This window comes from Lagopus leucura, unplaced genomic scaffold (assembly GCF_019238085.1).
Source record: "Lagopus leucura isolate 7727_CA_CO unplaced genomic scaffold, USGS_WTPT01 Super-Scaffold_100001, whole genome shotgun sequence".
Lineage (NCBI taxonomy): Eukaryota > Metazoa > Chordata > Aves > Galliformes > Phasianidae > Lagopus > Lagopus leucura.
The window spans coordinates 59,935,258-59,958,713 of NW_024962262.1; the positions used below are offsets into that span (position 1 = coordinate 59,935,258).

General features: G+C 38.3%; 1 protein-coding gene across 4 annotated transcripts in view; it reads right to left on the reverse strand.

Moving 5' to 3' along the window:
- SH3KBP1 (SH3 domain containing kinase binding protein 1) overlaps positions 1-23,456 on the reverse strand; it is a 217,383-nt gene that overhangs the window by 27,760 nt on the left and 166,167 nt on the right. For all 4 annotated transcript variants that reach the window (XM_042866909.1, XM_042866910.1, XM_042866913.1 and 1 more), the window contains 3 exons: positions 21,965-22,059; positions 3,688-3,789; positions 1,168-1,219 (listed from right to left, as the gene is read on the reverse strand). In XM_042866909.1, the coding sequence (XP_042722843.1) occupies positions 1,168-1,219; positions 3,688-3,789; positions 21,965-22,059 (249 nt within the window). The remainder of the gene's footprint in view (positions 1-1,167; positions 1,220-3,687; positions 3,790-21,964; positions 22,060-23,456) is intronic.

The following is a 23,456-nucleotide window of genomic DNA, read 5'->3' on the forward strand; positions in this document are numbered from 1 at the left end:
TTATTCTATTAATGGATCAAAGCTGGAGGAGAAGGAAATGTACTTTTTAAAGCACTGAGAGTGGGAACAGACCACCGTGACAGCAAAAAAGATCCATTGTGTTTGTTTTGTTTTTTCTAACATGCACCAACAGTGAGGAAAGTGGTGGAGCCACTGCAGAACTCTAAGGCACTGGGGTTAAGGGATTAGGGAATTCCAGCCATAGTTGCGCTTCCACCACAACTGCAACACCAATGAAAACTCCGAGAGCGCCTCATGCCTCGTGATTTGTGATTTAACATGAAGGGAATAGGAATGCAGTTTCTGAGGCCAGAGTTGTCGAATGTGTAGATATTTCAACTGTTTCTGAGCTCCACAGAAAAAAAAATCATGCAGAGTTAAGAAATCGTGCAGATTTTTGTATTGAGAGGTTATTTTTAAACCACAAATAAAAGTGGTTTCAACTCTCAATATTTAGATACAATTCAGCCTATCATATCTCAAAAACAGCTTTACTAACACTCACACATGTGGAAAACATAATCAGCACCTTCATACATTTGTAACACTATTATCTACATGGACAGATTCAAGATAATTCCTTTCACCTTTCTGTTTATCAAGTATTATAAAACAAGAATCTAACTATAGCATAGAACCTGGAGACAGACAGCTGGCTCCAGTACTGATGCAGATCTGCAGTACCTAGACTGCAACTTTGATGGGATCACTGAATTACAGCCAGGTTCTCTAACACTGTCTTACGTATGGAAAAGATCTCCTTAGAATAGACCAGGTCTATAGGTAAAAGGGAAGATGGTTTCCTACTGCATGCAGTATTAGGCTCCAACACTTTTTGCCCCTACTGCAGACAAGCACACTATCAACTCCAGTCAGAATAGAACAGCATTTCTAATAACTAAAGTATCATGCTTGCTAACAATTAACAAGGGACAAAATACATTATTTTTAAATGGTGCAGATGGCTGCCTGCAACACATTTAAAAAGCATATCACAGTCTTTTGAGGTTACCTCATCCTTTTGCAATCTGATTCTGATTATTAGTTGTCTGTACACTTCCCGCATATCAATTTGGATACAGATGAATTCTTTCTAAATTTGAATACATTTACTTAGATTGAGATGTCCTCACTGGCATGAGCTGCACAGTATCAGCTATAACTTACCTAATCCTTGTTTGACGACAGGAGCTGATGGAGGTGGTGGTTTCTTCGGTCTCTAAAATTTAGTAACAGAAGAAGTCACTTCAAAATGCCTGTGAATCTCATTCACTCAAAGGCTGGATATAATCATACACTGCTTAGCATTAAGACTCACAAATACAGAGAATACAGATTTTCCCTGAAATGACTTCATAGAATGAACTTTAAGACAGAAAATATCCATACAAATGAAATGGCATCTTTCTACTTTGGCAGCTGAAATGTCCTGCTGAAGGGAAAAAACAGTTGTTTAGGTTCCAGGTCAGATAAAAGCATGACCTTTGGTTTACTGAAGAAACCTATTCCCGAGCTCACTACCTGAACCACCATCTGCATTCACTTTTTCTCTACGCTCAGTTTCTTTACCCAGTTGATTTATTCTCTCCCCTCTCACTCTGCGCTCCTGCTCTGTTGTTTTGTTTTCTTCTTGTCCAACCAGTCCCAGTTTCCTCTCTGGGGTTTCAATTGTAGTCTGTTTCCACCACCTTCTTGGTTATCTTATCTAGCCACAGAGTCCTGCAATTCCTCCTTGCTTCTCCATGTTTCCTGAGCAGTTTCAGTGCTCCTTCCCACTATCTCCTTCTCTGATGTTAGCCTGCCTTTTCACTTCCCTCATCGGCTTCCAGTTGAAGCAACTTTGTTTAATGAGCCATTTGTTCTGCTCTGCGGTGTATCAAAATGATTGTTTTAGTTTCAATTGGGAGTGAACTTTGCAGTGAAACTCTCCCTTGCCCATCTCCTCTGACTGTACTCTGGTTCTCCTCAGAGAAAAGTTTCAGGGAACATGATGTAGAGTCTTTTCAGTAAGAACTACCCAAAAGAAATGCTAAAGGTGATCAACTCACGTATTCCAACCATTGATGTTTGGACGGTCAATGGGACCAGACCTGAACTAGTCCGGAAAAAAACAGCAAAGTTGTGTTGAATCCTCAGCACCAGCCACTTCTCCTCACCATCATTATGAGCTGGCCCTCCCATCGGTGGAGGCTGGGACTGGGCAGCGAGCACTGGGAGAAATGGCCACGTGGGGAAAGCAATGGAAGGGTAAACTGGGAATGTGGAGATGGTGAAAGATCCCAGGCTTTTGTTCAACAAGCAGAACTACTGCAACTCATATTGTTTCAGACTGCGGGATGGAATCCAAGGTTTCTGGATCATATCAGAAAATACCTGGCAAAACCACTGGAAAAGCATCCGTTTCCTTCCATTTTAACACTGATTCAAGCAAAGAAAGGCAGTCTATAGTTCTAACAGACACACAGACTGATCTGAGCCATTTCTAAAATCAGCAAAATTTAATTCCCCACTTTTAAAGAAAATCTAGCTGCAATTTCTAAGTGCCTGAATATTTAATTTATTCCATAAATTACAGTTACCATAATCTAAAGATTAAAAATACTTAAAGATATACAATGTATTGGTTTAGAAAGACTGAATAAATTTAACAACCAAAAAGAATGGATAAGAATGAAGAGTTTCTTCTTCTAGAATACAATTTGAATGCTCGCTATGTCTTAAGGTTTATAATTTCTGCCTCTTTTGGAAATCGCTTTTTTATTACTAGGCCTGGAGCCAGGATATACACTCTGATATTGCATATTAAACTCCAGCAGTTTTTGTTGCTCTTCTACGTTCATTTTCAATAATTATCGTGTTAGCTTCTGTGAGTTGTTTAATAGTTCTTTATTAAGCTTTCCAAGCTATTTAATTATTGCCTCTGGCATCCAATTTTATTGCCAAAGTTTGAAGCTGAGTGTCAGTAAGTCTTAGTTTTATCACAGAAGGCTTATATTGTCACTGTGAAATACTCATCAAAAGTCTAAGTGCAAGCTCATAATATCACACTGGTGACTGAAAGATTCCTAAAAATGGAATGGACTTTTGAGGGAAGTAATCCATGACTTTATTCCAGGGAGCTGCAAGATTTCTCATTACTGTTTGGCAAATAACAGCCATCTCCTTCAAATAACTAGAAGCTGAAAAAGCTTTTCTGCAGACTTCATACTTCTTTTTAATAATTCTGAGAGAGTAATGTAACATGTCTTGGAGATACCAAAAGCTCATTACAATCTTTCAAACCCCACAGCTAAAGTTTCAACCTCTTCATTCTTGAAGAGTGCATGACTGCTGGCAAAACAGGATGCTCTGCCTCATAAACAAAAGAGAAAAGTTAATAATTCTGATCATCACTGCATCACTTGACTTGGCAAATCACACTGGGATCACCAGTTTCTCTCAAACTCAGGACATAGGGCAGAGTGTTGTCAGGACAACGTAGTGGAGACTGACAGACTGGACAGGTCAATCATACACATGCTCTTCACTGATGTTTTGTAACTCAGAAATTTGTTTCCTTCCTTAGTTTTTTCTTTTATTTCTTACTAACTGACAAGTAAAACTGCCTAAATCATCTATCTAAAACAAAATTTCAGCTCTAGTTTCATTCTGCATTCTACAGTGAAACTGCAAGAACATAATGCTTACCTCTTTTTCAAAATCGGAAGGAAGAAGCTTGACAAAGTTATCTGGAAACACTCCCCGTTTGCCATTCAGTTCTCCTTCCCACCAACCCACATCAATACAGTCCTACAAAACAGTAAAATAACGTGAAAATCACAATGAATGTGCTTCTATGCTAAACAGATTCTTGTGCTGAAGTGCACTTTTGCATAATGCCCTGCCTTTTTGCTGGAACATAACAATTCACTGGAGTGCCAGGTTAGCAGGGTAATCTACCAGATAAAAACTTCCGTAATCGCCCTGCATGATATGATCATATGGAACAGCTAGGAAAGAAAATAAACTTGCTGTAAGAGCTCAAGAGCTTGTCTGTGTCTAAAGTAAAACACTATTTCAGCACTTGATCTGTTAAACCAGTAAGCATTTCGAACACGTATGATATTACTTCTGACTTCATTTTAAAGAAAGGCAATAACTTAATTAAGCATCAAACATCCCTAGAGGTAATAAAGCTCATCCATTTGCCACACTTTCACGGAAACCTTGACACACTAGAATTACTTCTGAAATTATTAAATTTGATCACAGTCCAATTAAGAAGGCATTAAACACCTGATCACTGTAGAGGGTCACCTTTTACCACAGCGTTTTTCAGCAACAATGCAGAGTGGGTAGCAAAACAATTTACAGCTAAACCTACTGCATCAGTAATTTTAAGTGATGAAAAACAAAATGAAGTAAAACTATCTTGGTAAAGAACAATAAGAGTACAAGCTACAACTACCGTAGAGAAGGCTAAAATTGCTCCTTGAGTGCTGGGCGGTAAGCTGCATTTGCTGAAGAGAGTACTTTTGGTTCAGTTTTTCCACACTCTTTGAAAGCTTCAGCTGAACCTAGTCAGCTGTTTTCCAAAACACAGTTACAGGAAACTCACCCATCTTCTTAGTCTTGAAAATATTTCAGCCAGTTTTAGCAATTGACTCATTACCAGGCTGGCCATCCTTTCCAGCCTCTTGAGCAGTAAATTTACATCTTATTGTGGCTCAGAGTCATGCAGTAAATACTGCACATCTGAAAATGGGAGAGAAAGGGAAATCTTGCAAACAGAGCACAGACTGGTCATAAGTCACCAGGGATCCTCCCATTCTACGAAAGCTGGATTTGCAGCTGGGATGCCACATCTGGCAATATCAAGCTTAAGCAACCACTGTGGTCCCTTCCACAACTTCAGATTTGGACATCTGCACCAGCCAGGTATATCCAGCTGCCCTGGTAGCAGAGCCACACAGAGTTGCTCAGAGTCCAATATGTTGGATGCCCCTTTGCTAACATTTCTAATGAAGCCTGGTGGAAATGCTCTTAGATTTAATAAAGAGTTCTTGCTTTTCAGAAATCCACCACTGTTTATAAGAAATCAGTAGAAATGTAGCAGCTCTGTTCTCTGAATACTCAAGGGTACTGATGTAGGTCTATCAGTCCCCTCTTGGAGCATGGTCACTGTTCCAGGTAAGCCTGTGGTGAGGACTTTCCATCACTTACTGCTGCAGAAATGGAGTGGGCCTTTCCCTGTTAAGACGTAATGTGGGCTGTGGAAAAAAGTATGATGAGGTGCAAATCTGGCTCATTACAAAACAATCACACTCTTGCTTTTCCAAAAAGTGAGAAAGAAGAAAAAAGCAGTGATTCTGGAACACTGGAACAAAACAATAAACAGAAACAGGAGTGTTGATATAAGAAAAGAAGGCAAGAAAAGGCAAGTAGTTAAGGAAAAGAGAGACGCATGCAGTAAGGAATTAGCTTTTTAGAGTGAAAAAAGCTAGAAAAAATGGACAGAAGCAGAAGAAATAGGCCAAATTCTAGAAGCTTCATGTATGCTATGAGGCAATATCCCTCCAGAAACAGCATTGACTCAAGATGTCCAGAATCTTTTGTGCTACTGTGGTGTAAGAACAGAACTGTAGAAACACAAGTAGAAGTCATGGCTTCACATTTTACCCACACAATTTGTTTGTGAAACCATATCTGTTGTGCAGTGCATATAAAAACTCTGGAGCTTAAAATGTCATTTGCTCATATCAGTCATGGTCGTAGCCAGATATAAAGGGTAACTGCATAATAAATATTAATTAAAAGACAGATATGAACTTTTTCAAATTGAGTAGTGAAATTAACACATACTTTTAAAAAAGTCTTTCTGATGTTCATTTCATCATCTGCCTAGGAAAAAATCATAGTGGTCCTTTGCAATGTAGGAAAGTTTTGATGGTAAATGCTAAAAAGCATGCCCACACTACAAGAGTGGAGAAGCAAAAACTAAGAGGAAATGATTAGCTCTTTGTGTAGAGACAGCAAACAGCAGTTTTAATAGATTAATTAAAAAAAATAAAAAATGAATGGTAAATAAAATATCTCATCCCTGTATTTCCATTTGGTAAAGCTACTGCAGGGATGTCAAAAGAACACAACTTAATCAGGTTTTCTCTAAGTTATAATCCCAGGATCATAGAAAATCCGTAGTTGGAACTTGGGATCATGTGCTGAATACATAATGCTTGATGACATTTGAGAAAAAAGAACATCAGCAGTAAAGAAGTGTAGAGCTTTTGTTTTCTCTTTTAAAATTATTTTTCTGTCTGGGTTTTTTATTTAGATTAATTAAATCACCTAATTCCCTGAGAATATGTGCTGGCTAAACATGCAAGTTAAATAGCATCATTTTTTGTATCACATTTGCTTAAGATACGTATCTTTTTTTCCATAACTCCCTTTTTCACTCTGATGTAATACATTACTGGTTTACAAATGCAGGCACTGAATAAACTTTCCATTCTGTTTCTGGTAGTTTTCCCTCATGCTTAATCTGTTCTTTTCTCCTGTATCCCCTCTGTTCTTTAGCAGGGTGTCTGTCACCAAGGACAGACCTTTTCCCTTTTCCCGACCTCCCTAGGAGTTCTTTAGGAGATATTTATCAGTTTGCTTATGTCTTTGTTGTGAACAAGGCTGATCCTCAACCTGCTCATGTTTTCACAGTATTTGCTGCATGAACGCAGCACTCCACAAGGCTGAAGATAATCAGCTAATCATGCACGGTACAGGCAGGCTCTGTGCAGGATCCTGCCCTGTCCTCAGACAGCACCCCTTGTTCCTGATGAGCAGGAGTCCTCCTGCTTGGCTCTACCACTTGGAACAGCTGAGCACACCATTTGCTTGGCTGTGCATCACATGGTATGTTCTATAATGCCCTCCACCAACTGTCACACCATCTCGAAATTGCCAAAACATTACTGACCCAATTTAGATTTTAAAAAATTGTAATAATTCAAGCTTCCAGAGATGAAAAGCTTGAGCTTCTACTGTCAGCACAGCTTAGTGCCAGCTGATTACTCAGCTGAATAATGCACATCACGTACATTCTTTTTAGGTCGGATGTCTCTTTATGCTCTTAGGAAACACAAACCTTACTTCCACGTCTTTGTTTTACTAGTACATATGCATTTTGTCTTTAAAGCTTAGTTGTTTTCATGAAGACAGGGCTTGCATTTCATGTTTGTTAATCCAGAACAGCTGCACATTTGCTTGTCTCTCCTCCCCTGCTTGTCACTCAGACTTACACAGCCAATCACCACACACCATTTTTGTACAGAGTAAATTGCTCAACAGTTTCTCTTTAATTTTCTCATTTACTGTATTTGCCAGAGGAGGCTGCTGTGTCAATGAGCAAATAGGACAGAAAAGAGATCTCAAGGATTAAAAGCTGCAGTTGAGATCAGGTGAATTATCTTGGCAGTGGCATCTTCCTCCTGCCCACAGCCACAGGTTTGCTACGCCACAGAAAACTCTGTAAGTCCACTTATGATGCTTACTGCAGGGACATCTTCATCACAGACAGACTCCAACACAAGGCCAGCTGAGCTGGAGCTGCACAAGCTACCTCAGAAAGTAACAACTGACACTACAGCTCTGCAGTGCAGCAAAGGCGGTGTGACCAGAACCACATGGCTGGTTGTCAAGATTGAGTAGAAGTGACTCCATTAGTTCTATATTCCTGTCACATGCACAATCCTACTCATGCTTCTCATGCTTTTCTTTTCTTTTCTTTTCTTTTCTTTTCTTTTCTTTTCTTTTCTTTTCTTTTCTTTTCTTTTCTTTTCTTTTCTTTTCTTTTCTTTTCTTTTTAAATATGGCTTTATGTGTCCAGTGTTGGCAAAATGGCTGTAATCTCAAAACTCAGACTTTACATAAAAGTTGTCAAGCTGTTAGTATCAATATTCCAAAATTTGTTAACAAAGTGGATCTCTCCTTTACTTCCATGTTATTCTACTGGACTTGTAACAACGCAGATAGACAAAAATCAGATGCTGTCTTGTCCCAGAAGTTGTATGAAATAAAGATTGCATTTGATGGATACTAGAGTTCATGCAAGGTAGGTGGTAGCTGGGCTGGGTAGATGTCCAGCATTTAGCTACAGTAAAAACCGGCTCACATCAAAGTGTAACAGAGAGATTATATTTGTATCCAAGGCAGTGATGGCGCAACCATACAGTAATAAAATGTCAATTTGCACTGGAATTCTTAAGGAAACGAGGTGGGGGAAAGGTAAAAGGAGAAGTAACAGGAAAGGGCAAACAGGAGAAATGGCAGCTACCAGAAAAGCAGAATGCAACCAGCTTTTGTCAGCATGCTGCCAACCATTCTAAGAGCATACACAGAGGAGCTAAAAACCACTAGTCATCTTCTTGACAACAAGAACAACAGGAGAAAATAGTCTTCATGCCATTAGAAGATGTGCAAGCTGTGAATAAAATTGTAACAGAAATTCACCTGGGGCTATCAACATTTTATTCCAGAAGGGAATATTAAAATAACTACAAAAAAAAAAAAAAAAAACCCCAAACAAAAAAAACCCAACAACAATCCACAAATAAACAATTAGATAAGAATGCAGCTGCATTCTGAAATTTGTCTGTGGTGTCTGAAAGTGTAAGTGTAAAGGGAGAGAGGAGATGCATGACTAGAGAGATCAGATAAAAGCAGTGCAAAGAAATTTAGATACACAAGCAAAGATCATTTTGATCTGGAATACCTTTTTTTTCTTTTTTTTTTACTATTAGTGAATATAAGTGAATTATGTAAGTAGGGCTGACAGCATAAGATCATGGCTCAGTATCCCTTTAGGAACTACAACAGTCCTGTGGAGACTCCCACACTGGCTAATAAAACCAAGAAAAATCGTGCTTTTTCCTCTTTTGAATGAAAGGATCCTGGCATTGCTTGATCCCTTATCCATATGCTATCCTGTTTTAACAGGTTTGTTTAACAGCAGAAAGGCTGCTGTTGAACCAGAACAAACCTTGCGCTGTTCCTTCCCCCAGTGGTCACTGTTAAACCAGCGGAGGCTGAACAAAAGCCACAGTGTAAAGGCTCCTTAATACTGCATAATCTTACAAATACTTTATTGCTACACAGGAGCAGCTGTATCTGGATACACACAACCAACAAGAGGCTGTCCCTGATTACCTGCTCATTTGAAGAGTATCAGTGGTAGCAGAACAAGGATGCAAATTTTCTTTCAGTCAATTACTATCACCATTTCTCTTTGGTGTTCAAAAAGATGACAAACAGGGTTGGTGAGACAGAGCTGGCAGTCCTCTACTCATGTGATCTTCAATTTCCTAGTTGAGACTGTGGTCAAAACTTCAAAATTGAAAGATGTGGCTTCATGCCTACCAGGTTGCAAGCCTCTCTCACAATATAAGAAGGACATAAAACTATTAGAGTGTTCAAAGGAACACAACAACACATTGTACTTCCCGTGTCAGAGACTAGAACTGTTTTTTCTTCCTTGTACTACGATTGACTTTTCTTTTTCTCCACTTCTAGCCACTCAAAGGAGAGTTACAGTGTCCTGTGTCCATTCCTAATCACCAAAATAAAAACCAGTAGCTACTTGGCTGTGTGCTCGGTTGTATTTATAATTTTCCTCTTGCCTGCACTCAGGACACTGGACTTGCATGTAGATCTCTGCTGAAGCTGGCTGCAAATGCTTCCAATGTTGCTCTTCCTGATGTCACCAGCTGCCAGACACTCATGGAGAGCGTGCTTATAGCTGAGCACCCCCTGTAGCTGTACCAAAATAAGAACCTGAGCAAGTCTGAAAGGGGCTGCCCACAAAACCTATTCAGTCTCTCCACAAAGTAGAACACTGGGATGTACCGAAGGTTTGTGAGAAATGAAGGAACTCCTGTACTTCCAGGCAGTCATCCACTGCTTCAGCCATGTTTTCCACTCATTTGAGGATGCAAAGATGATTCCTGCTTCATTCTCCATGTCTTCAAAAAAGGCCATCTCCCTCATCGCTCATCACCTTTGAAACATCAAGATTTCAGGGAGTGCCACAGCCCTGAGTTCATCTCTCCCCTCCCCAGTTTTTCTCCTGGGCTCAGCCAAGGAAAAAGCTTTTGTTTGCAAAAATAAATGAGAGGTCTTCCTTATTCCCCAAGGTCCCAAAACAAAGTAACAATTCATGTATTTCTTTTCTCCCTCTATGTACACCTATAGCTGTAGCTGTGTAAACACATAAGGAAATAAATCTAAAAAAGGATATCTTCAACCTTTAGCATGACATTCTTTTTTTTTTTTTTCTGAGGGAGCAAAGCATTGCACAGCTGGCCTGCTGAACAAGCTGCTGCTTTGTAGTGCTGCTAAAACATGAAGCTATCATTTAAACATCAATTCACAACTGCTCAATATTTCAGCTTATCTGATCAAAAGGTTTTGATACAGAAACTTGTGATTTCATCAATCTTGTCAGGATAAAAGATATTTCCAAGTACAAACAAAGCGGGTCCTCAGAAAGGATGGCTGCAAAGCTCCAAGGTATGGGCACTCCAGGAATGCTCAAGACAGCAAGTTTTCTGCTCATGCAACTACGTGTACCTGCACTCATAGTCATAAGCTACAGACATCCAAAAAAATGACCCAATAATTACTTTTTCATAGATTCTTAGGCTTAAAATATATAATTGGCAAGCTAAGATTAAAAACAAAAAGTAAAGACTATCCAGAAAATTGAGTGAGAGACAACACAAAGTGCATAGTTTAAAAAGCAAAATTTTCATGGTAGGATACGAGAGCTTTACAGACATCTTCACCAGAATACACAGTTCCTTGCATTAAAAAAAAAAAAAAGAAAGAAAAAAAAAGGAAAAGAAAAAAATATCCCACTAGTTGAGAATTGTATTCGTCAATGCCTGTTTTCCTTCTGCCTTTATATAGTTGGATCTCATCAAGAAGAATGTTGAGCTTGTAAAATCCCATTATTCAGAAAGCCATGAATACATCTTAAACTTGTACTGAGAGCTCTCATGTGTCAGCTCTGCTGTGCTGGCAGCCACACATTATGCTATTACAAGCCTTGCTGTAAGCATCTCTCCAGCAGCCTTTCCCACAACTGATAGTCAAATTTATAATTTAAAGAAAAACAATACACCTTAGAGTTTAAGGTGATCGAGTACGTCTACAACACTTACAAGATGCTACGTATGTACAAAGACACATGTATTATGTACAAAAGCTTCTGAATTTGAGGACTGAAGGCCTCACAGAAAGTCAAATCTCAGAGCCAAGCTGGCTGCCATTCCCCGCGCCCACGCACAGCACCAGCAGCACAGCGCTGCTGCCTGCCTCTGGGGACCAAAAGGTCCCAGCTCTCACAGGCCTGCAGAAGGCCACAGAAAGGGCTCTGTCAGCTTTAAAGCTGACGTTTGACATCACTGGGCAAAAACAATAACGTGCAGGGAAATTTCCTGTCGTTTTTTTTTTAACCCTTTAATGAGTAACTGCCTAGAATTAAGTATATCGAAAGTTTTCACTGAAAACAAGTGCGAAAGACCAGCAGCTTTGAAACCAGCAAAACAAAAGTTGACCTAACACTGCATCAGATTCTTGTTAACATAATTTGTCACCAGGAGAAGGAAACAAAGACATGTTGAGGCTAGGGAAAAAAGCAGTTTAATTACATTTAAGAATGGTTCTTTAAAATTTCTTACATTTCACTGTACAGTTATGATGCTGAAATGAAGCTATGTTACTCTCAAAATCCACTTTATTCTGAAAAGTCAGAAAATAACTGATTTTAGAGTCTTCATAAAACTTGGTAAAATATCTGCGAATGAAGGAAAGATTTATCCAGAGTCTTATCTTACATCCACCTTGTGCTGTAACCTAAGATGGTATTCTCCATGATCCAACTCTGTTACTAGGCTCAGTTACTGGGAATGAGTCCTTATGGTCCTGCATAACAATTTGTTAAATAGTTTTGAAGACCATGACTGTGATTTAAAGCATCTGGTTAGTAACTAAGTACTCCTAAACAGAAATATTGTTTTAAAATTTTGCTATATGGCAGAATGAATCTCTCAATAACTACCTAATCCAAGATCATTAGATGAATAAGACAGCAAATTAATCTTCTGAGGCAGTCCTGGAGAGGATTCGTTTCCCTTTTACGTGCTCTCTCACCCAAATACCCATAAATTAGGAAATATCAGAAGAAAAGTATGAGAAGAAATATCCCAGTCTGACCCTTTTTGGTCCATAACCCAGAGCAATTTATTCTGCTCAGGTCCACAGCCTGTGCCCTGGAAGACTCAAATCCTATGCTAATCTTTCCTAGCTCATGCCAGCTCTAATGCCCAAGCAGTAGGGAAATGTAAGTGTGAAACATTCAATTGTATCTTTTAATGCTTAAGAACTCAAATAGGCTTTTTTTTTTTTTCCTCCTTTATCTATAAGCTCTAAGGCTCTACTGAAAATGTATGGTGTCAACATTGTATGGAAGGAAAAGAGAGACTGTCAGAAGTTAGACATTATTTCAGCCATGGTTACACTGTCTTTCCAGTTAGTGGTTTTTACTGGAAAGCATAACAAGAAAACAGTTCTTCAGGAGAGATATCCTGTCCAAGAACTGGCCCAAGTTCTTGGGTCCTGCAAAAAAGAAATCGGCTGAATGACCTAACATACACAGGGCCTCAGAGCAGAGGGTGTAACTGACCAGATACATTTTGGCTGTGAAATTAATTTTAAGCCATATCTAATCTTTCAACTTTAAACTCCACCAGTAAATAGTTTAATCAGTAATGAAGCTGAACTGCTTTGACGAAATATTTGTGCAAACAGAAAAAATGACGCTGCTTATTGAACAAAACAATCTCTTCTAGGGATTCACTTCACTTGTTCAGTCAGCAGAACATCATGGAGAAATAAATAAGAGCCAAGTCATAAAACTCTAGCACTGCAGTAGACAAAATAAAACTATATTAGCCAAAACAAACACGAAAGGTGATGCTGGTAACAGACACAATGTATGCCTCTGATGAGCCAAAATATGTTGTGTGATTTTTTTTTGCATTTAGAAGGATTACAGAAACAAAGAACAAATCATTTGAATAATTAGTTTAACGCCATTATTACGTACATAACTGACATCTTAGGGCTGGGGTCCTTATTACAATAATCATCACTTGGCATTATATGGACATATTTCCCTTTAAATGGCTTTCTTTGCCCTGGCAAGGCTGGACTGAAGATAAAAGTCAGCAGGCAAACTCAATTCACAGAATGAAAGAAAGGATGAATCTACGCAGTGAGTTTAACGTCTGCATTGTAAGCAATAATCACAGTTTTCCAGATGCCTTGGCATTTCAGTAATATCTTTTATACGCACGGAGCAGAAAAAAAATCTCACTCTTTTTATCTTAAAATATGTTATCTTTTAATACAGCCAAGCTAATACAAAAAGTGCTTACAAAAGTACCCTAACTCTTTTTAGACTATGTAAATCTTGAAGCACTACATGCACAGGGGAACCTGTCACTCCACCTACATAGCTTGGCATGAACTTGTTCCTAGGAATAATACAACCCCTTCCTTTGAAAACACTACTGTACCACCATAATTGGTGATAACAAGGACAGGAAGAACAAACTTCAGTGCATATTTAAAGAAAAAAATATAAACAAGAAGAACTTTTAAGTGCTGGCTGCTCCCCTCCCTAGAAAAAAATCACTGGCTTGATAGTTTACTTACATATTCCTCTCAAAAAACAGTGTTTTAATTATGTTTCTGAATCATAGAATCATAGAATCACCAAGGTTGGAAAAGCCCTCCAAGATCACCCAGTCCAACCATCCACCCATCACCAATAATTCTCACAAAACCACATCCCTCAGTGCAACATCTAAACGTTCCTTGAACAACTCCAGGGTCAGTGACTCCACCACCTTCCTGGGCAATCTGTGCCACTGCCTCACTGCTCTCTCAGAGAAGTATTTCCTAACATCCAACTTCAATCATCCCCTGGTGCAATTTGAGGCCATTCTCTCTCATTCTATCGCTGTTATCTGGGAGAAGAGGCCAACCCCCATCTCACCACAACCTCTCTTCAGGCAGTTGAAGAGTGCAATAATGTCTCCCCTGAGCCTCCTCTTCTGCAGACTGAAAAATCCCAGTTCCCACAGCCGCCTCCCGTAAGACTTGTGCTCCAGACCCCTCACAGCTTCACTGCCCTTTCTGGACACACTTCCAGGGCCTCCATGTCTTTCTTTTAGTGAGTGGTGCAAAACTCAACAAAGTATTTGAGGTGCAGCCTCACAAAGGCTGAATACAGAGGGATAATCACTTCCCTGCTCCTACTGGCAACACTATTTCTGACATAAGCCAGGATGCCATTGGCTTTCTTGGCCACTCAGGCACACTGCTGGCTCATGTTCAGCTTTTTCTACACTGACCTCACTCAACACTACATTTTTAAGCACTGCAACAAAAACAAGCCGCTAGATATAAAAAAAGAGTTAAAAATTAACTTATAAGCATTTGAAAGTCTTGGTCAAGGACACGGTTCTTGCAAGGCAAGAAAAGAACAATTACTCACAGTCTGTTTTCCCTATAACTCACAAAGTGTATCAAATTATTATAGCAATGAACATATTTATTCAATCATCATCATCCCTACAAATTTTATATAACTCACAGGAGGAAACATTCATATTTTCACATGATGACACAAGTACCACCCCCAACTTACCACACACATAAGCAGTGTGTCAGAATGGTCTTATTCTGCGGGACCTAGTCCAGCTACCATCTTTCATGACATCATAATGTGAAGCCTAGCAAAAATTTCAGACCTTCTTATTCACATTAAACTAAAATCTTCAGGGAAAAGTTTCAGGTATGAGAAAAAAGTTTCGTGCAAGTGTTAAGCCTGTCTCAAAAGGCTAATCCCACTTACCATGAAACTGATGCCAACTCATACACTTCTGTGTGTCTGGTGACCAGCCAGATGCAAAGCCAGAGGGATGGAACAGACCCACCCCTCCCAGCAGCAGCCTACCATTCATCATGCTAAGTCTCACCCTCAGCATGCACACTTTACAAAATAGTTTCTTATGAGAAATCAGCAGCTTTGGTACAAGTAGATTTCTCAATCAGCTGAGTGGCTGGGATGTCTAGTGGGGAAAGCAGTGCTGAGCACTGAGCACAGAGGGCAAGGAACAGAAAGCACATTAAGTATGGCTATTAAGTCTGATGGAAGACATTTTGAACAATTGTTATCTCAAGAGAGATAAAAAGGGCATCTTGTTCTCTCTGAGGGAAATACTTATTTCTGAAAGCAAGTAGTAAGTGGTTTTATATATTTTTATTGCTCACACGCTATCCTTCAAAGACATACAATCATAAAAGCTTTCTTAAAGCTGGACTTCATTTGATGTTCATTTACCTTATTCCTTTTGGTTTCTGTATGCAGGATTGTTACAAAAGTTAGAAAAGCTCAAAATATCTTGTACTAAAGCCTGAACTGAGGGTGTCTGTGTAACCAGATATTTAGTGCCAACAAAAATTCACTGTGCTGCTCTGCTAGAAAGCCATTTTTATGAGTTTTATTAAACCAGTTCGTATATTTTTCTGTGTGTAACCTGAGACCTTTTGTATTGCTATATCAGAAAACTAATTTCTGAAAATGAGATGGAAGATTTTATCTGCAAATCAAGGACAAATAAGATTATCTAAGTGACTATTCTGAGGTAGAACTGACTCCTTCCTTCCTTCAGAAAGGTACAACTGTAAGCAACTGCATATTTTCAGCTTTGATATATTCTGTCTTTTCGGATAAATCTTTAAATCTTATCACTTTTTATTTTAAATGGAAAATATTGAAAATTTCATCTTAATATGGGAAAATAATTGTTGCTATATATTTGCTCACATTAAAAAAAAAGCCAAAAACTACAAGTCTTCTAATTTGGACATATATTTCTATAATTAAACATCATCAACTATGTGTGCTGTTTGCAATTAAAAGCATAGAGAAAATTTTGGCAATGAAGAAAAACAAAAAATAAATCAACACATACCCAGGAAACAGGCAGGTTTCTACCCCAGAGACATGACAATATAGCAAAATGTTGAATTAAGTATCAACTATCACTCTCCTCTAGCACACTGTCCGGTTCCTGCTCCTTCCCCTGCTTATGGCCTCACTGAACTGGCAAGACTCTTGTAAATAGCACTTACTAATTTCATCCCTCCAGGAGCCTGCTGCATCCGTCAGAGCAGCTGTTTTCCCTCACAGCCTTACCCAGCCGAGTTATCCTTGGCAATCTCTCAGCTGAAGAAAGTGCTGTGGACAATTACCTCCTGGACAAGGATGCATTTAAAGATGTTGTAAGAGACAAAACTGGGAGAATTTTTTTGGCAAAAGAGACATGCTTGGGAAACTGTCCATAAATACAGTGAGGGTGAAATTAATGCCTGAAGACTAACTGCACTAAGAATTGGAAAATGTTAAGTTCTCTGCTAAAGAGGAGACTCATGCTCTAACATGGACAAACGCACAAAGTAGCCACTGTAACAGTGAAAATGAGACTGGAAGGAATGAACTTAATTTCATTGTCTCCTTATACTTTTCTACTTGCCTGTATGTACCTGTTTGTTTTAACACTTGATTGTATCTGGCTAGGGTCTGGGACTCACCAAATGTGCAGCATTTTGAACCATCACACTTGCAGATCTCTCAATAAAGCAAAATATAACCATCTCCAAATGCAAATGCTATCTTTGCAAAAAACTGGCTGCCATTACTCTCCTTTTCAGAAACTAGGTTTCTGACTCTTTTTTCCTCAACACAACACTAAGCACTACAAATTGGATTGGCATTAAATATGTAGATCAGAAGATTTGCCATGTAAGTCCCTGATGATGGGCATTACTCCAATCAGTCTTTCGCGACCCCCACACACCGACTTTCTCAGTAGTATTTGAAAATAATCATAAAGATTTTGGAAGGCTGTAAGTCATTGTTGCTCTCTTTCACCTCATCAGTCCTCCAGACCATTTTGATGATCCACGGAAGCCTGGACCTGGACTCGCCTCCTCACAGAAGTCATTTTGCAAAATGAGAAAGGCCTCAACGTCATCCATCACTCAAGAGCAACATGCACCTACCACAAATGCCCAGTATTCAGCTGTCAGTCTGCAGTGGGAGAAGAAAAGCTTTGTAGTCCAAGTAGGTGAAGAGGAAGAGACAGCCAGGTTGGCTATGCAGAGCAAGGCACAAGATTATTGTTCCTGTTGATACACTGACATTATTAATTTCAACATCACGTAAATTCAGAATTAGCAAAACTGCCGTTCCTATGGTCCTCCACTTACTCCAGTGCTGATAATAATGATTCAGGTGAGGATACCCTTCTGTTGTTGTTAGCCTTCAATCTCGCAATGATCTTTGAAATAGTTTATTTTATTTATCCAGACTATTTTCATTCCTGGGAACAAAGTAGTCTTTACTGCCTAGAGCTCAGGTAAATTGACTAAGTGGAATGCAAACTTTCACAGTCTTGCAAATAAAACTGTCTTCAAAAGAATGCTGAGCTGCCAGTGTGTACTTAATGTTTTTGCTTCAAAATTATTTAGCTATTACTACCAATTTCTCAAATAGGTCATTTTCTATATGCCGTTCAGATATCATTTATTTTTTTCAGAATTTATTAGAGCTGCTAAGAAATCTACAGTCCATAAAAAGTCTCTGTTAGGACTGGAAAACAGCCTACAGGGGCTGCATCTAAAATGTGTTAGAATGAAAAATCCTAAAAGACTTACAAGATGACCGTAGAAAAAGTCATGAAAAACTTCTGTTGCTTAAAAGTAACTGTTTATTACAAATACAACCTCAAAAATCAATACTTGAGTATCACAGAACACCCATTTGCCACCATCTTTCAACTGCACAGCACAGTCACTATCTGTGTTCTCATACCTATCCAAATGCCGTCTAAACATTACAAACATTTGAGATTACAAAGAATATTCTATAGTGTCAATCTCATGCCCTCTTACCATTCATGCCTCATCAGCTTATGAAAGTATCATCAAACTGTGCAACAATCACCTTAAATTACTGGATTTTGCTTTTTGCTTTCCTTCTTCAAAAGGTACATTCTTCTTAGACTCCCTTGCTGCAAAGCAAAGGTTCCAAGTCTATACCATTCTCTTGCCGTCAAGATAAAGTTTCTGCCTTCCTCTAGAATTCTGAACAATATTTTCTGACCTCCACTTTTTAAATACTTTGCACTAAGGAACTAAAGATTATTGCTTGTCTACCCTCACTTCTAATAATTAATCAACAAACATATCTGAAACACATACAAAGGCAATCAATGTCAAAAAGGAACACAAAAAACCCTTTTCTGTATATACTTCAGATACATTTATGTGAAGACATTAGTTTCTCCTTTTGCTCTTCTGATCTCTAGGCAAATTTTCACATATGAGGAAATAACAATTACTACTATATGTTTGCACTCTATCCCATCAGAATTTTTTGTATTATTTAGTCCTATTCAATTCATTGAAAAATGACTCAATATGTTGATTGATTTGTAATTGCTTCTGGCTATCAGTCAGGCGTAATGACATTCTTGCCTCTGTGCATCCCAAAATGTACTACCTTTTGACCAGTAAATGATCAGAGTTCTGACTCACAGTTTTAAATAAAACTTATCAGCACATTCTTGAAGTGACAAGGGAAGTCACTTGAGATTCAGTAAATCGGTTCAAAATATTTACTGGCTATTTCACAAAATAATTAAAATTTTCCTATTGCAGAGACCTTTACAGATCTTATCAGTTTTTAATTCAACTTCTCAACATCCATCAAAACAGTGAGATCTTAATATAGATCCTGCAAACACCTGGATAAAAAAAAAGCAGTCTCTTCTTTATACTGCAGATCTAGAAAAGTGATTTTTATAATTAATTTAGCTGAAATTTCATCCACAGGGTGGGCTCTTAAAATAACAATATTTAATTCTGCATTTACTGGTACCATTCTTCTGTAATTCTCTATTTTTTTTAAGATGAACTATGGACTAACACAGCTTCCTTACATACAGATGCTCATGTGTGTATGCACAAGCACACAGGCTCTCCTCATACCATACCACTTAGCTCAATTAAATCACTGCTCTTACTCTTCATACATATTCAGTGCTATCTGATCTTCCTGCTTTTATGAGGCTTGCAAAGCATTTTGTGAATTTTCACAGGATTTCCCATTCTGTTGCAATTCATTTCCTATTACTTCTGCTACTTTCACAAGTTCTCACCAATGTTTTCATTTTCACGTAAATGTAAACTCAATGCAAGTTAAAATTGTGAGCCTTCAACACTCCTCTCTATCTGACATACTAGCTTTGTGAAGTACTTTTTATACTAAGAAGGATTTACCACTTTCTGGTTTTAGTGATCTCACCAAAATGAAAATGCATCTGGGGTTTTAGGAAGTACTACTCCCATCAATTTCTTTAAAATTAACAATCTACTCTCTGTGAGTCTAAGTAATTGGAAAGAATAAACTTTGTCTAATGTTGTCTATCATACGAAGCAAACAGTGCAAATTTCTTTCTTGCAATTAGATCAAGAGAAACTCTGTCGTCTGATGGCAATGTAAAACCATGGTAATAGTTTCTGAAGTGCTCCATACACTTCTGTTTAGTTCCTCTTGATCAGTGTGGATCTCTAACTCTGGTCATGGAAAAGATGCTCTAGGCACGAGGCTCTGAGCTCTGGGTAAGAGGCAGCTCTCTGGCAGAAGCCACTTCTGGACAGAAAGGTGAGGCTGTCTTTATTGCTGATGACTGAAATAAAAATGTTGTGACACCTGCTTGAGAAGCTCTGGACTAAAATAAAATTACTGCTTGCAATGGTAAGAGCACAGAGGAGACCCCATTGTTTTCACAACTGCATGGCAAAGGCCTCAATTCCAAATCCTGTTTTGCTTTTTTTTTTTTTAATTATGTATTAAAAATAGATGGGGAAAACAAAAACAAAAAAAACCAACAAGGTCTGCAAACCACAAAAGAGTCTGCAAAGTGTCTGCTTGTTAAATACTGCATCCTTGATATCTCAGATTAGTTCAGACAAAGCATAAAAAAGTACCCAAGGAGAAACACAAGCCTTCTTGCATTGAGATCCCCCCACTCTCTAGAGGCATGATTTTATGTAACTGTTCGTGGACATGTGACATACCACAGAAAAGAGGGAAGAAAAATAAGTGCAGTGGCTTGAAACAATCAGATTTATAGAGTAAAAGGACAGGAGGATATACTAAAAAATGTACTCATCAACTCAAATGATCAGCTTGGTTACTCTAAAAGACTAACAAGTTTCCACTAATGGGACAGAGGTAGTGAGAAGAGAAAGGGAAAAAGTAAGTGAACGAAATCTTCCATTGTAAATGCAGTAAAGCAACTGTCGCTTTATCTGTGTGCAGTGAAGAACACTGCTCCGCCTGGAGACCAGCCATCCCCGGGAATTAAATCAGCCAGATCAATAAAGTGTAAAGTGGACAGGAACAACTTTATAAAAGCCATTGCTGAGCTCAGAGACACTGTTACATTATTACATCAGAACATTTTAAATCATGCAAAGCCAAACAACTTTCAAGATAAGCTTAAAACTCACTGAGGGCAAGGGCTACACTGATTGGAAGCATGACAAAAAGTAAAAAGAAAAGGAAATAATAAAACAACAGGCATTAGAAACAACAGCTTTACACACAAAACTGACTCATTTTAATTACCTTTAATCTACGTGAAACAAGAGAGGTGACATTTTTATAACTAAAAATATCAAATCAGTTTGCACATGGAATGAATCCTGGTATTCAATATTCAGACTGACCACAGCATTTCTAGCCGCATTATTAAGAAACAAAATCTCCCGTAGAATGCTGGAATTTAAGGACAGCTAGACCAGAGTCATTTGGCAGCTGTACGTTTTTTGTCATCCTAATAAACATTTGAGTGAAAAAAATGGCGATGGGGAAAAAGCAGATGAGAAATGCAAGCACATACACATACATCCACACTGCAGACACATGAGAGTTTCTCAGTGTGAAGGCCTACCCTTTCCATCTAAGTGAATGTCACTGCAATGATGTTGGTAAGTAAGATGTTGATGCTTTTAAGCTTAAGTAGCCACCAACAGATATTTCATGCAGGCAAGTTCTTTTAAGTTCTCAATTTATTTTCCTACAAATGTCTCGCTATTTTTGCTTAGTTACACATATATTCTTCAGGACAAATATGATCTCCTCTGAGTTTGTAAACAGCTTAGTATAGAGTGAACACTGTCGCAGATGTATTTCTCAAGGCTTTTTTTTTCCCCAGGTGCAAAATTGCTAACAATTTCTTATGAAACCCATCATTTATAGAATTGAGATCTTAAATTATTTAATTTCAGTTATCACTACTGCATGTTTTCTGCTTCATTGCGGTGCTAAGGGTGACTATATTTTAAATAAGTGTTCATTAAACTAATTTAGGCATACTATCTTCACCAAACCAAAAAACTCTAATTCACAATTCCTACAATAAAGACAACAGACAAACCTAACAGTGACATTCAATTTTGCTGCTTTCGTGAGTCTTCTGTTTTATTCTCTAGCATTTTATGTTAGTTATAAGAACCAATTTAGAATTGATGTAGATCTGTTATTATATTCAAGGTAAAATTATACAAACTAGTAAACTCAATAGTTTTCTGTTTGCTGTTCTTAACCGTATCAAAATAAGGCTATAAAGCACAAGAAGGGCAATGTGCAGATCTTTCTGAAGTCTATTTAATGTTTCATTGCTAAAATAGCATTATTTCAAGATGGTACAAGTATGGATTTTATAGTTATCAAATTATGTCTATTTTAAAAACTGGATTCCTGTTTATAGGAGAAAAATATTGCTTTTACCTTACTGATAAGTGTGACGACATCACCTTCTCGGATTGTGAGTTCATCATCATTCTGTGCTTCGTATGGAAATATCACTTTGCAATACTCCTTGGCTGAAAGAAGAATATTCAGTGTGATAAATCATCTTATAAGAACTGCTTATCCAAGGGTGAAAATCTTCATAAAATGATCCAAAAATGTCTCTGCACGGTGTTTCATTTTCTTGCCATTTTTCTTTTTGCAGTACAGAACTTCATAAATGCTGTGAAATATTTAAAGAACTCCACACTGATGAGAATTCACATACACGTCAACTGTGGAGTCAGTTCTACAACCCCTAGAACCATTATTTTCCATTATATTCCTCCCTGTTGATCTTTGAAAGTCATCTGGCTGGTCCTGGGCATCCTGCTCTGGGCATCTCTGCTTGATCAGTGGTTGGATCCATCATTAACTCAAATAGAATTGCTCCTGACTGCAACCTGCCACAAACAATTTTCCTTGGAGGTGTCAGACCTGTGTCTGACACTTGCTGCAGTACTGCCACGGGTGTAGCCCTCAAACAGCTAATGTAAATTGGAAGCAAAAAGGACCTAGTAGGCTAACATAGCTTATCTATCTCTGGTGTGCAAGAAAGAAAACATTTCTGATTCAATACCAATGATTAAAAAAAGAAGTAATACATTAATAATTGTAAAGACATTCATAACTAAATCCTCTGTATACTCAGCACAAAGGAAGACTTGAATATTAGTTTAACATTTCCTCTTCCCTTTCCATTCTATAAATAAAGGCACCAACTTTCATCTAGAAAATACAGGAGCCAGCACTCCCATTCAGAAATCTTAAAAAGCAGTTGTCACGAAAAGAGGTTACAACACGTTGCTGTGCAACAAATACTCCTACGTCAACGTGTCTAACAAATAGAAAGTGAATGTGCATTCCAGCTATTAAATAATGTATACAGTGTGATATTCTAAAATAGCAGGCTTAAAAAGACCAAAGAAATGCTCACAGGAATTACTGGATCCTTTGTAAAAAGCGCATGTTACTTTCTAGAAGAGTTAAGCTTACACTCAGTTAAGAGTTAAGCTCAAATGTCTCAGTTTTGATGGCCTCTAACCACTACATCACAACTCATTTCAAAAAATGGAAGGGATGTCTAATTGCTAGTTCACTGTGATATGAATAAAGGCTTTGGATCTTTCTTTGTGGACTCAGTTGGGATGTTTAATCTGCAGACTGCCCTGTCTTCCGGACACTACAGTAACACTGTGTCTACAATACAATGTTCCTTCATGGACTAACTATAAATTCCACATTAGGAGGGAAGTCTAGTAGAATGAATCACTAAACAACAGAGAGCAGCCAGAAACGCACAGGAATAATACTATCCTGAAAGTGGTCAACTCTCAGCCAAGGTGTGAATGAATTCCATGCATCTAAAGTTAAAGAACATTTTCATCAGCAACAGTCCGGTATTCATGTCTCTTGAATCCTGTAGTGGGCA